Source organism: Pan paniscus, chromosome 13 (genome assembly GCF_029289425.2).
Source record: "Pan paniscus chromosome 13, NHGRI_mPanPan1-v2.0_pri, whole genome shotgun sequence".
Lineage (NCBI taxonomy): Eukaryota > Metazoa > Chordata > Mammalia > Primates > Hominidae > Pan > Pan paniscus.
This window is the reverse complement of record NC_073262.2, coordinates 77,035,300-77,051,589: the sequence shown is the minus strand read 5'-3', so window position 1 is coordinate 77,051,589 and position 16,290 is coordinate 77,035,300. Positions and strand designations below refer to the sequence as shown.

Sequence of the window (16,290 nt, the reverse complement as noted above, 5' to 3'; positions counted from 1 at the left end):
GAGAGGAAAGTTAAAGAAATAAAAGTTAAGTAGCTTTCTCACTAATTTTATTTAATCTTAGTAACTTTTATTGAGTACTCCATGCATGGCAATAAGTGGTATTATAGGGACCTATAAAAGTGTGTGAAGTGTAGTTTCTCTCTATCCTTAAGAAACCCTAGTAAGAGATACAAATACATATAGTTGAAGGCCAAATATAATAACCGATATATTAAAAACATACACTGCTTTTAAAAATACAGCATGTTAGTATAGGAAATAATAGTTCCATTTAGGATAACGGAAGACTTTATGGAAGAGGTGACATTTAAGCTGAACTCTGAAGAATGATAAGGATTTAGATAGGTGGTTCTCAACTGAGCACCGTTTTTTGCACCCTCCCCGCCACCCTGCCCAGGGAACGTGGCAATGTTTGGAGACATTGTTTTGACAGTGTTTTGATTGTCACAACTGCGGACTGGGGTGCTATCAACATCTAGTGGGTGGAGACTGTGGATGCCGCAAAACAGCCTACAATGCACAGGACAGCTCCACACAACAAAGAACTATCTAGTTCAAAATGTCAATAGCATCACTGTTTAAAAACCCTAATTTGGTCGGGCGCGGTGGCTCATGCCTGTAATCCCAGCACTTTGGGAGGCCAAGGCGGGCAGATCACCTGAAGTCGGGAGTTCGAGACCAGCCTGACCAACATGGAGAAACCTCGTTTCTACTAAGAAATACAAAGTTAACCAAACCTGGTAGTGCATGCCTGTAATCCCAGCTACTCAGGAGGCTGAGGCAGGAGAGTTGCTTGCACCTGGGAGGCAGAAGTTGCGGTAAGCCAAGATCACGCCACTAAACTCCAGCCTGGGCAGCAAGAGCGAAACTCCGTCTCAAATAAACAACAACAAAAAAAACCTTATTTTTAGATTATTAATAGTAAAAACATATTGGAAAATGGAGAGGGTATTCAGGAAACAGTTGTTGAGTTAGAGGGATAAAAACAGAGTGGAGGTGAAAAACTAGGTTTGAAACAGATCACAGTGTTCATGTTTATTCTTTATCTTGAAAAAAAGTTACTATTTTCCCTTTTAATTAATATTTGAAGCCCTGCAAATACCCTGTTTCTCCTTGGACTTTTGCCTAATTTTGGTATTCATCAGTAGATGTTGCCTGCATCAATTATTTATTTCTGTGATGTTCTAATGGTTATTTTCTATTTCTATCATTCTCTCTACATTTATTAATTTGAATTCCTCTGTAAGGAAGAATTTCCCTTATCTAGTTACTATTAATTTTCTATCAATATGGACTCATGGCTGTTTATTTAATTCTTTGGATTATAGTATAATACTATTGTTACTTATTTTCTTGCTCCAGTTGTTTCAGTTTGGGCCATTGAGAGCTCTGTTAGATTGGCTCGTATATCCATTTAACATGCACCAACCCTGTTTTGTTTTGTTTTTTTAATGCTGCTTCTGGTCCCACGAGATGGTCAGACTCGTCTTTTATTTTCCCTGCTGCAACACTGGAATCAACCAGTTTTCCAAGGCACCCAGATTCCTTTCATTGGTGAATGATATTTAGAAACCACGATCTGAGCACTAAGTGTGTTCATTGCTACTAAGATATTATTACTTCTAGGTTTGGTCATTTGAATGCAAATTTATGAGTAATTGGTCATTTGCCAAGTGTTTATTTCTTCCTCATTCAGAAGTACTGTTTTCGATAGCCAATTTCATTCTTCAGTAATCTATTGTTTCTCTTTTGTTTTTACTGTCCTAGAGATTTCTTAATGTTTATTATATCAATCACCTTAGTCACTTTATACTTTTTTCCTAAGATGAAAAAAAAAATTTTGGTTTTTTTTTTTTTTTTTGAGAGGAAGGTCTCACTCTGTTGCCCAGGCTGGAGTGCAGTGGTATCATTATGTCTCACTGCAGCCTCAAACTTCTGGGTTCAAGCAATCCTCCTGCTTCGGCCTCCTGAATAGCTGGAACTACAGGCACACACCACCACACCCGGCTAATTTTTTCTTTTTTGTAGAGACAGGGTCTCTCACTCACTGTGTTGATCAGTCTGATCTTGAACTCCTGGACTCAAGCAATCCTCCCGCCTTGGCCTCCCAAAGTGCTGGGATTACAGGCGTGAGCCACCATGCCCAGCTGAAAATCACATTTATTATTCTGTCTAGATACATACAAAGATTTTATGGGATGTCAAAAAAATCTATGTAAATTTTTAGTTGAGGTTGAAACAAAAATACCAATATTATACCTTTACCTTTTATTTTATATATGTCTTGAATTTTGCATAAAGTGGGAAACAATCTTTAGTTTGGGTTTTATTATTATTTTTGTTTCAATATAAATGAATTGGGCTGGGCACAATGGCTTATGCCTGTAATCCCAACACTTTGTGGCAGGAGGATTGCTTGAGTCCAGGAGTTTGAGACCAGCATGGGCAACATAGTGAGACTTTGTCTCTAAAAAAAACAAACAAAAAAGAGAAATAAATAAAAAATACACATATAAATGAAATGGTTTGTCTGTGGGTTTTTTTGTAAAATATATATTGCATAAAATTTACCATTTTAAGTGTGCAATTCAGTGTACCCTTAAATTCAGTGTGGTGAACCATCATCATTTCCAAAACTTTTTCGTTATCTCAAACAGAAACTTTGTAACCATTAAACCATTAAAGAATAATTCCCTATTCCCCTTGGCCCACAGCCCCTAGCAACCACCATTCTACTTTCTGTGTCTATGAATTTGCCTATTCTAAATGCCTCATATAAATTGAATCATATATTTGTTCCTTTGTGTCTGGCTTGTTTCACTTAGTATAATGTGTCCAAGGTTCATATATGTTGTAATATGTATCAGCACTGTATTCCTTTTTGTGGCTGAATAATTCTCTTTTGTATGTACATACCACATTTTGTTTATCCATCTGTTTGAGTATTGGGTTACTTCCACCTTTTGGCTATTGTGAATAATGCTGCTATAAACGTTGGCATAGAAATACCTGGTCAAGTCCTTGTTTTTAGTTCCTTTGGGTATATACCTAGGAGTGGAATTGCTGGATCACATGGTAGGTTTATATTTAGCGTTTTGAGGAACCATGAAACTGGTTGTCACAGTGACTACACGATTTTACATTTCCTCCTAGTAATGGACTTGGGTTTCAGTTTCTCCATATCCTCTCTAACATTTGTTATTTTCTTTTTTTTTTTTGGAAGATAGCCAGCCAGTAGGTGCAAGGTGATATCTCATTGTGATTTTGATTTGCATTTCCCTAATAACTAGTGATACCGAGCTTGGCTTTCAGTGTATTTGATTTTGATTTTTTTTTTTTTTTTTTTTTTGAGACGGAGTCTCACTCTATCACCCAGCCTGGAGTGCAGTGGTGCGATCTCGGCTCACTCCAACCTCTGCCCGCCAGGTTCAAGCGATTTTTGTGCCTCAGCCTCCCAAATAGCTGGGACTACAGGCGCCTGCCACCACGCCCGGCTAATTTTTGTATTTTTAGTAGAGACGGAGTTTCACCATGTTGGCCAAGCTGGTCTCGAACTCCTGACCTGAGGTGATCCACCCGCCTCAGCCTCCCAAAGTGCTGGGATTACAGATGTGAGCCCCCGTGCCCAACTGATTTTGATATTTTTAATGATGTGAATTTAAAATGTAACTTATACACCTGTTTAAAGTGTTTGTTGTTTTTAAGTATATTTAGACTTTTGGAGCCATCACTGTAATCTAATTTCAGAACATTTACATTATCCAAAAAAGAAATCTTCTACCCATTAGCAGTCGCTTCTCATTCCCCTGCTTTTTTCTCCTTCTACCTCTCAGCGCTGAGCAGCCACTAATTTACTTGCTGTCTCTATAGATTTACCTATTCTGGACATGACCTATAAATTAGATCATATGTCATGTGGTCTTTTATGACTGGCTTCTTTCACATAGCATAATGCTTTTGAAGTTGACCCACGGTATTGCATATATCAGTACTTCAGTCCCTTTTATTGCTGAATATCACTCTATTTATATCTACATATATTGGATGTAGATCCCTGTGGCCTTTTGCTTCTTTTTTACAGGTCTTTATAGAATCCAGTGGATATAAGGAGAGGAATTATAATCGTGTCGTATATCCTTTGTGATTGTCTTTTCCAAATATAAGGAGAAATTATATTCACTCTTTAGCCTCCTTCTTTATTATTTTTACTTGGATCTTATGAATTAAAACTTTGACTGAACCAGTCATTCCATTTGTTACAGAGCTTTTTTTTTCTAAAAAGCCTAGTGTATCTTTTTTTAAACAGAGCTCAAACAGGGAACTTCGAGTGTTAAAACAGAACTATAAAGAATGTGATTTTTGTCATGCAGCAGACACTGAGTCCATCATACTACTTGGCATGTGTAGACTTTTTTGCTATTGTTGTTGTTTTTGAGACAGAGCCTGGCTCTGTCGCCCAGGCTGGAGTCCAGTGGCACGATCTCGGCTCACTGCAACCTCCGCCTCCCACGTTCAAGTGATTCTCCTGCCTCAGCCTCCCGAGTAGCTGGGATTACAGGCACGCACCACTACGCCTGGCTAATTTTTGTATTTTTGGTAGAGACGGGGTTTCTCCATGTTGACCAGGCTGGTCTCAAACTCCTGACCTCAGGTGATCCACTTGCTTTGGCCTCCCAACGTGCTGGGATTACAGGTGTGAGCCACTGTGCCCAGCTGCAGACTTTCTTTATTCTTTTTTCACTGGCCTCACGAAAGAATTTTATTTTCTCATTTACTGTGACTCTTACAAGCCCTGATTGGATTTGACTTCCTAAAGAAATCCCTGAGAGACTTATTTTTTCCAAAACTGATTCCTTTGCCTTTTCTTTTTTTGGTGGGAAAAAACAAAACCGTTTGATCCCTCACAATCAAGAAAAAGTGTTGGCACTATTTAACTTAATTGTAAATTTGTGATGGCATATGGGATTTCAAAGTTGTCGTAATTTCCACAGCATTTCAGGGTTTAAGAAAATCCTGTAAGAAAAATGACCATGTTATTTTTCCCCTTTTTTGTTAGGATGGGTAGGATCTCTCAGGTAGTAAGAAAGTCTCAGAGCTTATAACCAGTTACTAAAGAGACAGCACTGTTTAATTTCCATTCAGATGTAATCTAGTTAGTGGAGTAAAGTTTTAGAACTCTGTTTCTAACAAAAATATTTTATCTTAATTCCCTTAGGCTTTTTGGTGGGGAGTGGATTATTCTATAATTTTTTTTTTTTGTCCTACATAAAATCGTTAACTTTGTCTTGTTTCACTTAGATTGCTTATGGGAGATGAACGTGTAAAGAATGGCCTTAATTTCATGTATGAAGCCCCACCAGGAGCTAAAAAAGGTACTTATCTTCTTCCGTTTCTTTTTTTCTTTTCTTTTTTTTTTTTTTTTGAGGCACAGTCTTGCCCTGTTGTCCAGGCTGGAGTGCAGTGGCGCCATCTCAGCACACTACAACCTCCATCCACCTCCTGAGTTCAAGCAATTCTCCTGCCTCAGCCTCCCGAGTAGCTGGGATTACAGGAGCACGCCACCATGCCTGGCTAATTTTTGTATCTTTAATAGAGACAGAGTTTCACCATGTTGGCCAGGCTGGTCTTGAACTCCTGACCTCGTGATCCACCTACCTCGGCCTCCCAAAGTGCTGGGATTACAAGCGTGAGCCACCGCACCTGGCCTCCTTCCTTTTCTTTTAAGTCTTTGATGTGTTTGCAGCTAAAGATGGAAAAGTACTATGACAGATATTTTTTTAAAGTTGCTCTCCATCTTTTAAAATTGCTGTTATCCTGTGAAGATAATAAAAACTATAATCATACAACAGAATAAATACTAAAAAATATCTTTCTAATCTGATAATATTTCATAATGTGCCCTTTGAGAAGGAAGAAACTTTCATGTCCAAAGTACACTTATTCTTTAATAATTTGCATATGTATCTTTAGTCCTTCTTACTAAATATTTAATGCATTTGTAAATAAAAAACATAATATTCACTGTCAATGAACAGTGAAAAGTTTAAAAACTGTGAATTAACATACTTATTAATTTTAATTTTGTATTTTATCCTGCAATGGTCTGAATTTTTATCATGTGAAAGAAGAAAAAAAGTCAAACCAATGAATTCTTATAAGTGACAATTAAATAACATGATATCATAGTGTATACAGTAGATTTTTATATTGAAGTTTTTAACTTGTCATACCTTTTTTCTTCCATATTTTTGATATGCAATCAAGAAAACAAAGAGGTAAAGTACTATTTTCTATGTCTGAATTTACTTGCAGTTGATTGTATTATATGGAAAAATTAAAAGAATTTTCAATGAATGTTTTTAGAAAGAAGAAACAGAAGGAGAGACCGAATACAAATTTGAATGGCAGAAAGGAGCCCCACGAGAAAAGTAAGGACTGGTTTACTTTTAAGACAAGATATGTATCATTAAGTTTACATTTACTGATATCCCATCTTATGTTGCTTTTTCAATCATTAGAGGAGGCAACTGATGTGAAAAGTTATTTTTAATGATTTTAATTAGCTGTCTTATTCAACTAATCTGCTTGCTCATAGTCTTTTGTTTTATATACTTTTTCATTTTTTTAATATCACAAATTATCAGACTAGACACATAATAACTAAATGGTGTTTGGAAATACTAGATAGATTTTATAGTTCTGTATTCTTACTGAAGTAATATATTTCATAATGTTCTTAGAACTATAAAACTATTTTTCTGATTAACTGCTGTTTAATTTTTTAAATTATTCTTAATATTGTGTTTGTACATTTCCTCTATTTAATAGATATGCCAAAGATGACATGAACATCAGAGATCAGCCCTTTGGTATTCAGGCAAGTGACACATATTTTACTCTGTAAGAATAATTTTTATTTAATAAATGTATCTTTATATTGTTGTCTAAAAGGTGTTTAAGCTGAAAAGGGGCACTATGGTTTTTATTTGTATCAGATAATATAAGGAATAGAGGAGAAAACATAAAATGTAGTAGGCTGATAAAAGACAGGAATCAGGCTGGGTGTGGTGGCTCATGCCTGTAATTTCAGCGCTTTGGGAGGCCGAGGTGGGCGGATCACAAGGTCAGGAGTTCGAGACCAGCCAGGCCGACATGGTGAAACCCTGTCTCTACTAAAAATGCAAAAAATTAGCTAGCCATGGTGGCAGGCGCCTGTAATCCCAGCTACTCAGGAGGCTGAGGCAGGAGAATCGCTGGAACCCAGGAGGTGGAGGTTGCAGTGAGCCGAGACTGCACCATTGCACTCCAGCCTGGGCAATAGAGCGAGACTCCATCTCAAAAAAAAAAAAAAAAAAAAAAGACAGGAATCAAACTTTTATAGTGAGAGCTATAATGATATTGGTCTCTGCAGTTTTCAAAAAATTTGGAGAATCAGCTGAAGGTCAAGAAAAGATTTAAATCTATTATTGGTTTAGAATCAGGACAGACTATCATCAGAGGGCAAATCCTTGTAAAGAAAGTTTTATTGGAACACCGCTTTGCCTATTCATTTACTTATTGGCTGTGGCTGCTTTCCCACTGCAGCAGCAGAGTTGAGTCGTTAGAATAGACAACATCTGTCCCAAAAAGCCTAAAATATTTACTATATTTGGACCTTTACAGAAAATGTTTACCAGCTCCAGGTTTTGAAATTTGAAACTTATAAGGTTTACTTTTTAAAATGAGAGAATTTAAGCTTAAATTCTTCACATAACGCCATAATTCTTTTTGGTATTTTACCATTTCTTTTTGGATGACATTATATTGCCACCAAGTGAGAGGCAAAAAGAAATGGGATTCAGCTTAGTTTCTAGGCAAAATTTATAGTGAAAGATTTAGTCTTTGTATTAAATTACCAAACATAGTTTGGAGTCTTTTTCCCTGGAGATCTTTTAAAAATGTAATTTAGCTTAAATTCTATCAAGGAATAGGAATTTGAACATTGGTTAGATTCTTACTTTTTTAGTAACCAAAATCACATTCATTATTTCTCAGGTTCGAAATGTGAGGTGCATTAAATGTCACAAATGGGGTCATGTCAACACAGATCGAGAATGTCCTTTGTTTGGTCTTTCTGGAATCAATGCAAGTTCGGTTCCCACCGATGGCTCAGGTAGGCACTAGACATGATTTGTTTCGGGAGAGGACAAACAAGGAAAGATAAAACAACATTTTTCTTTACTCTTTCTGGGTATTGTTTTATTTGGGTTTGTGTGTGTGGCTTGTTTGTTTGTTTTTGACTAAGACCATTCCCAAAATATGATTAATGGGAAAGTCTGATCATATATGTTGAATTAAAATGCTGTGTAACAGGATTAAGTTTAATTTTTCCAGCCAAAGGCCCTATGAACTAAGTTTTAAAGTAAAATACATTAAACATAGTTTATCAGGCTAGTAGCCTAAAAATGGAAGGAAAAAATGCTTATTTCTCATATTCATATCCTGAATTATAAAAATAGACTGTACTGAAAGCCTCAGCAGCCATCTCTTTTTAGTACAGAGGTAAAAACAAAGCTGAGTATGTTAAAATTGTTTTTTTACTTAAAGTTACTTACTGTCCTACATATTACGGTCTACTTCAGAAAAATTGATCTAATTTGGTTTGGATTATTTTGGTTCTTTTTCTAAAGAGGTATTAAACTGAGAAGTTTTAACTTAAATTTATTAGTGCTTTGTTAGTATATTATTGAAACAGGCACAATAATCCAACCCTAACTTGTAATAGATCATAATAGAAATAATCTGTTTAATCCTGTAAACTTAAGCAAGTCCTTTCACTTTTATGAACTTCAGCTCCTTATTTTAAAATAAGGGTGATAGTATAACTCAGAGATTTTCTGCATTTTTAAAGCAGCTAGAGAACCTTCTTTTTTTTTCTTTTAAGAAATCTTACATGAAACCTCAGTATACAGAACATATAAAAGCAGGGCTGCTCTATTGAAGCAGATGCTCTGGGCATGAAGCCCTGTCCTCTCAGGCCACCAAGGCCTGTGATGCACCTCCTTAGACTTCCTTTGGCTTTCACTGCTGCCTCATTCTGAGCCCAGGGTTTACCCTCAATCAACATACGTTCTTCAGCCACTAATCACTAGCTAGAGATCCTGCTTCTTTCCAGCAAGCTGATTCAGGCTATAGGATTCAAAGTGCCAGTTCTCCTATTAGGAGTTTAGGAATTTGATGAATAAGTTTGGGTTTTTTTTTTTTTTTTTGAGATGGCGTCTGGCTCTGTTGCCCAGGCTGGAGTGCAGTGGCGCAATCTCGGCTCACTGCAACCTCCAATTTCCGGGCTCAAGCTCTCTTCCCACCTCAGCCCCCCGAGTAGCTAGCTGAGTCTACCGACACACACACCACCATGCCTGGCTAGTTTTTGTATTTTTTAATAGAGATAGGGTTTTGCCATGTTGCCTAGGCTGGTCTTGAACACCTGGGCTCAAATTGATCCACCTGCCTCGGCCTCCCAAAGTGCTGGGATTACAGACATGAGCCACCATGCCTGGCCAGTAACCACCTTTTAAGTAGAAGGAAACTATTTGTGCAGTTTAAGTAGAAGGAAATTATTCGCTCAGTATTGTCAGGTGACACAATAGGTCTGGCAATCTCTGACAAAAGAACATCCCACTGATACCACAGTACAGGTACCCTTAAAAGCTTACATACCTAATGCCTCCTCCTCCCTTGCCCCCAGCTAACTAGTAGAAGAAGGGAGAAAGGCCTCAAAGGAAATAAAGCCCCAAAGAAAATGGAGTGGTGTATGTTATATACCCGTTGGCTCAAATATTTCTGACCACTTCTTTTTTAGTCACAGGGATTTGTTGTTATATCTGGAAGTATAACCTGTTTTCTGGAAGGGGTTGCATCTTATCTTTTCTTTCACTCGAACCTTATAGTGCCCCTACAACTGCATGACTCATGGGTTGACTTGGGACAGGCAGAAGTAGTGGTTGTCTTTATGCCTCAGCCTTGTGTAACTCTGATACTGAGTAGTATAGACTCCAGACTCAGTGCTTTCTTTTAATAATCAGTAGACTTGATTTTCTTTGAGTCTGTATTAGAAAGTCTGCTAACATTCAAAAGAACTTGTGCTAACTGAATAGTTAACCTGTTTTTAAGAGTACTGAAAACACTAAAACCTCAAAAAAACATGCCCATAATTATGTGAATTCAGATATAATAAAGCTGGTTATTGGCTCTTCTCCAGCCCTCCATTTCTTTCTTTTTTTTTTTTTTTTTCCTGAGACAGAGTCTCGCTTTGCCACCCAGGCTGGAGTGTGGTGGCGCGATCTCGGCTCACTGCGAGCTCCGCCTCCCAGGTTCATGCCGTTCTCCTGCCTCAGCCTCCCGAGTAGCTGGGACTACAGGTGCCTGCCACCACACCTGGCTAATTTTTTGTATTTTTAGTAGAGACAGGGTTTCACCATGTTAGCCAGGATGGTCTTGATCTCCTGACCTCGTGATCCACTCGCCTCGGCCTCCCAAAGTCCTGGGATTACAGATGTGAGCCACCGTGCCCGGCCCTCCAGCCCTCCATTTCTATTCATTAACCTTATAATAACTCAGTCACTCAATTTATACAATTGACATTTTTGGAACCCTCTTATGGTGGGGTTTTACTGTGGTACTATTCCTTAGTGAAATGAACTTTTTCAGGATCAAGTGAATGAAGCAGAAAAAATGCTCAAGTATTTGGTTCCTATCAAGTTTTAACATTTATGTAACCAGGCTTAAGAAGTCTACATATTAGTGATTCTTTTTCTCTATCTAAATGAATTGAGCACCTGGGTGGGAGAAGATGAGAACATTACCTTTGTGGAAATAGTATGGTTTCTCTGCGTGAGGCTGATACCCCTAACATATAAAATGTTCTTTCAGGGCTGGGCATGGTGGCTCTTGCCTGTAATCCCAGCACATTGAAAGCCCAAGGCAGGAGGATTGCTTGAGCTCAGGAGTTTGAGACCAGCCTGGGCAACGTGATGAAACCCCATCTCTACAAAAAATACAAAAAAATCTAGCTGGGCTTGGTGGTCTGCACCTGTAGTCACAGCTACTTGAGAGGCTGAGGCAGGAGGATTGTTTGAGCCAGAAGGTTGAGGCTGCAGTGAGCCAGGTTTGCACCACTGTGCTCCAGCCCAGGTGACAAAGCGAGACTGTCTCAAAAACAAAAATGTTCTTTCAAGTCAATAAGAAAAAGATGAACACGCAAACATAAAGGAGCAAAGGACATAAAGATAGTTTACAAAAGGAGGAATTCAGATGACCATTAAACATATGAAAATATTTTCAACATTAATAACCAAAGGAATGAAAACTAAAACAATATGTTACCTTTTTGCCCATCGAACCTTGGTAAAGATTTTTAAAAGGTATGCATCCAATATTGGCACAAGTGTGGTAAAATGAACATTTTATTTTGTTTTTTGGTTTTTTTTGAGACAGGGTGTCATCCTGTTGCCCAGACTGGAGGGCAGTGACACGGGTCTCAACTCACTGCAACCTCTGCTTCCCAGGCTCAAGCAATCCCCTCATCTCAGCCTCCTGAGTAGCTGGGACTCACAGGCATAAGCCACCATGCCCAGCTAATTTTTGTACTTTTTGTAGAGATGGGGTTTCACCATGTTGCCCAGGCTGGTCTCAAACTCCTGAGCTCAAATGATCATCCCACCTCAGCCTCCCAAAGTGCTGGGATTACAGGTGTGATATACCGTGCCCAGCCAAAATGAACATTTTAATCCTCTCTTGGTAAATTAGAGCAACCTTTCTGGAGAGGTTATATATTTGCTGATATATATATATCAAAAGCCTGAAAAACATGCATACCTTTTTACCTAGAAATTTGCCCTCCAGTAATTTATAAAAAAAAGTGATAAGGCAGATTTTCAAAGATTTATAGTAGTGAAAGATTGGCAACAACCCTAAATGTTCATCAGTGGTTTGTAAGATAAACATATTTATTCAATCATCATTTATGGAGCACTTTTTCTGTGCCAGGCCTTGTTCTAGGCTCTAGGAACACAATACCAAAACCTTTCATTATATTGGGAATGACACACAGTCAACTAATAAATAAGAAAATCTCAGGTATTTATAAGTGCTGTGATGAATGTTTAATTGGTTACTGTGATAAGAACTAAATGGGGAATTACTTTAGATTAAGTGATCAGGAAGGGCTCCTCTAAGGAAGCAATGTTAAGCTGAGACCTAAATGACAGGAAGGATGCTGGCATGCAAGACATGGGAAAAGAGTATTGAGCATCTTAGGCAAAAGGAATAACCTTTCGTATAGAGGAAACCATCAGTTCTGAGAAGCCATGTACTTAGCGGTTAAGCACACAGACTGAGGAGCTGTGGAGCTACACAGCTGCCAGGTTTACAGCCAGGCATCTATGTAGCTCCATACGTAGCTAACTGCTTTGCTACTTAGTGTCTGTGTAACTTTAGGCAAGCTGCTTAACATCTCTCTGCCTGCATTTGCTTAATTCTTAGAACTGAAGTTTTTTGCTTACTTTTTGAAATAATTGTATTTGCCAATTCTGTATTTGACATCTTGCACATCAGCCAGTAAGTTTTATTTTTTTGAACCCAAGCTCATAGAAGATACAGGCACAACCCCTGATTTACAATCTAATCAGACACGTCAAAATAACATAGAGTAATCCCAGTTTACAACTTAGTCAGGAAAACAAAGTATGGTATTATGTAAGGCTCTATTTAATAGAGAGTAACTGAGTGTTAAATTATGTAGCTAATAGAGGAGGTGGGACTAAAATGAGCTTTGAAGAATTAAAACTTAGGTAGAAAGAAAGGTTGACCAAAAAAGAAAGATTCAAAGAAAAACATAAGCACAGAAGATTTAACTTGGATGACTTTAAATGATAGCAACAGATTTAAATGGCTCTCAAAAAGCTGGCCGAAAGGGCTTGGCCACTGATGCTGTAGCCAGTGTTTACTCAAACTTACCTAATGTAAAGGTTCACTTAAGTATTTTGTGTAAATGTTGGTTCCCAAGCCCCTGTTGCAGAGGGGCTGTTGTAGAAGAGTCCTGAGAGGAGGGAGAAGTCTGAGCATCTTACTCTCCAAGATGACGTTCACGATCCGAAAGTTTGGTGAAACCATTGTAAGCAAAATTAATGCCATGGAAGAGTGTGTGTGTGTGTGTGTGTGTATGTGTGTGTTTTGCTTGTGAGAAGAAACAGGCAAAACATACACACACACACAGGATAGTATTGAGGAAAAGGAAAGATGGTAATGTGTTGAAAGAGCTTTTTTTTTTTAAGGTGAGGGAAGACATTTTCAACATTTCTAATTTTTCACCATTGTAAACAGTCTAAATATCCAGCCCTAGGGGAATGGCAAAGTCAACTGTTGATATCTTGAGTAAACTAAGGAATACAATTGAATCTATGCTATGATTCTAATATAAATCTATGGGCATGTAAATTAGGACTGGAAAGAAACAGAAAAATTAAAATAGTATGTTAATTAGATGAAATTACAGGTAATTTTATTTTTATATTAAAATGTGTGATTAAAAAGAAACTTAAAATTTAGGCTTTTCAAACATTGACTGTCACATGATATTCTTCAGAAGGCTAATGTTTTCCTTTGTACTCCCGTATTAAACTTATTTTCAGAATAATTGGAACAGCTAAAAAAAAGCAGAGTTACTGGTGTGTTGTAAAGGCTATGTTCACGATGAGAAATAACTAGCCGACTGAATTAATTCTTTGTCTCAGTCTTTATAGAATAAGATGCTAGGGAAATTTCCATTTCCAGTTTTTCCATTCAAACTGACATGGTTTGAGAACAAATACTTGTAAATACATTGGATATTTTAATTTCTTAAATCTTGTGTCTTAGAATGTCTGAACTCTATGATAAAATTATGATTTAAAAAATCAGTAACTTTCACCATCTGTGATGCCACATAAAATGATGAAAGTTACTGATCTATTTCTTAGGCATCATCAAGGTTGAGAACCATCAGCTTAAACTATATGTAAGAACAATTGATGATTTGGGAGAAAAGTACGTTTTTCTGTTTCTTTAAATTATGTTTTACTTATTACAAAGTCATGAATCTACCCTAAGGAAATAATCATGGATATGTTCAAACATTCAGTCACAAAGGATTGTATATAATATTACAGTAAAAGAGAGGCCAGGCTCGGTGGCTCACACCTGTAACCCAACTCTTCGGGAGGCCAACGCAGCCAAATCATCTGAGGTCAGGAGTTTGAGACCAGCCTGGACAACATTGAGAAACCCTGTCTCTCCTAAAAATATAAAAATTAGCTGGGCGTGATGGTGGCGCCTGTAATCCCAGCCGCTCAGGAGGCTGAGGCACGAGAATCGCTCAAACCTGGGAGGCAGAGGTTGCGGTGAGCTGAAATTGTGCCACTGCACTCCAGCCTGGGCTACAGAGAAAAAAAAATAGAGAAAGAACACCTAGATATCTAATAAAATGATATTAAGTGAGTAATTATAGAATATTGTTACAGTGGAATATTATCCCATTAAATGATATGAAGATTTCTTAATGATATGGACATTGTTTACAACCTTTGGTCAAATAAGAAAAGCAGGTTATGAAACAGTAGTTACATTTGTGTTTCTCTTTGTATCTTTAGGTAGACATGTAGACAGAGAGACAGATACTTTTAGAAAAAGGATTGGAAGGAGATAGACAAATATTAACAGTGGTTGTGTCTGGGTGGTAGGATTACTTGCGACTTTTAATTTCATCTTTTTGGCTTACCTGTAATTCCATTAGTGAAGGTACATTACAGTTATAAGTTTTTTAAATGAACAGTGTTTTAGAAGAATTAAAAACTGTACATAGAAGTAAATTATTTAAAATTGAATTGCTCAATTAATGCCTTTAAAGTTTGACTTAAATTTAGCAGTAGTACTTAACTAAAGCTAATAGAAACTCTCAAAGATTTCTCAAAATCAAAATCAAAATTCTGTATGAAATAGGAAAGCAAATAATGATGTTGTGTTCTGAATTTGAATGCAATGAAAAATAAACTGACCAATTTTCTAATCCACTTGCTGATTCAAGCTACAAAAAAAGTCTTTTCATTTAAAAAAAAAATCACCTATTGAATAATGTCTCACCAGTGAATAGAGATTATTTTTGCAATAAGGCAATTTCAGTGGATGTGGTTATCATGGGATAATCACACTCCTGGGGTACAGCCTTGTGCCTGTAATCTCTCAGGAGTGTAATTATTTCATGATAACCGCACCCCCTGGTGTTGCATTATTTCTATTATGAAATTCTTAGTTTAGTATATAAAGTAACTTTGATCACTGGAAACTGCAAGGTGCTGTTAGAATGTTCCAGCTGTGAGGTTTACAGAGACCAGCATAAGATTTACTTCTCCTTTGCAAAGTTAAATTAGGCAATCAAAATGCTTCTTTGGGCTAAAATGGTTTAGAATATCTTTTCTACTGATAAGATCATCTTAACTTTATAAGTTTTCATCCACTCCAGATACTCAAAATTATATGTAAAACTTGTAAGCTTCAGTGCTGACTGAATTTTTATAAAATATTTTTATACTACAATACAATTAAATGGCCAGCCCACCTGGCTTTTATCTATATTCTATAGCCCTTATTCTTATCATTGACTCTTAACATCTGTCAGCTACTTGTGTTTTTAATGTATATTTAAATTAAACATTTTTAAATCCACAGTGGGATATATCAACAGCAAGTTTGTTTTCTTTTAACAACTTTTGTGAACTATAATTTGCATACCATACAATTTACCTATTTGAAGCATACAATTCAGTGGCCTTTAGTATATTCACAGAGTTATACATCCATCACCACAGTCAATTTTAGAATATTTTTGTTACCCAAGAAAGATACCCGTTAGCCCTCACCCTCTAGTCCCCAGCCTCAGGCAACCACCTAATTTTTTCTGTCTCTATAGATTTGCCTACTCTGTACTTTTTATATAAATAGAATCATATAATATGAGGGAAAGAACGTGGTTTTAATACCATTTTCTTTGCCTTTGAATTTCACAGTGTAATACAAGTAAAACCACTGATACCTGCCCCACATTCATCCATGGAGCATTTTTCTTTTCTTTTCTTTTTTTTTTTTTGAGACGGAGTCTCGCTCTGTCACCCAGGCTGGATTGCAGTGGCTCGATCTTGGCTCACTGCAAGCTCCACCTCCTGGGTTCACACCATTCTCTCGCCTCAGCCTCCCAAGTAGCTGGGACTACAGGTGCCTGCC

The 16,290-nt window shown here is 37.3% G+C and overlaps 1 protein-coding gene across 1 annotated transcript in view; it reads left to right on the top strand.

Moving 5' to 3' along the window:
* The window catches only part of CIR1 (corepressor interacting with RBPJ, CIR1), a 47,609-nt gene that overhangs the window by 8,697 nt on the left and 22,622 nt on the right, over nucleotides 1-16,290 (top strand). Inside the window, exons 3-7 of the mRNA XM_034954528.4 lie at nucleotides 5,299-5,372; nucleotides 6,265-6,275; nucleotides 6,364-6,428; nucleotides 6,829-6,877; nucleotides 8,035-8,152. Coding sequence (XP_034810419.1) covers nucleotides 5,299-5,372; nucleotides 6,265-6,275; nucleotides 6,364-6,428; nucleotides 6,829-6,877; nucleotides 8,035-8,152 — 317 coding nt within the window. The remainder of the gene's footprint in view (nucleotides 1-5,298; nucleotides 5,373-6,264; nucleotides 6,276-6,363; nucleotides 6,429-6,828; nucleotides 6,878-8,034; nucleotides 8,153-16,290) is intronic.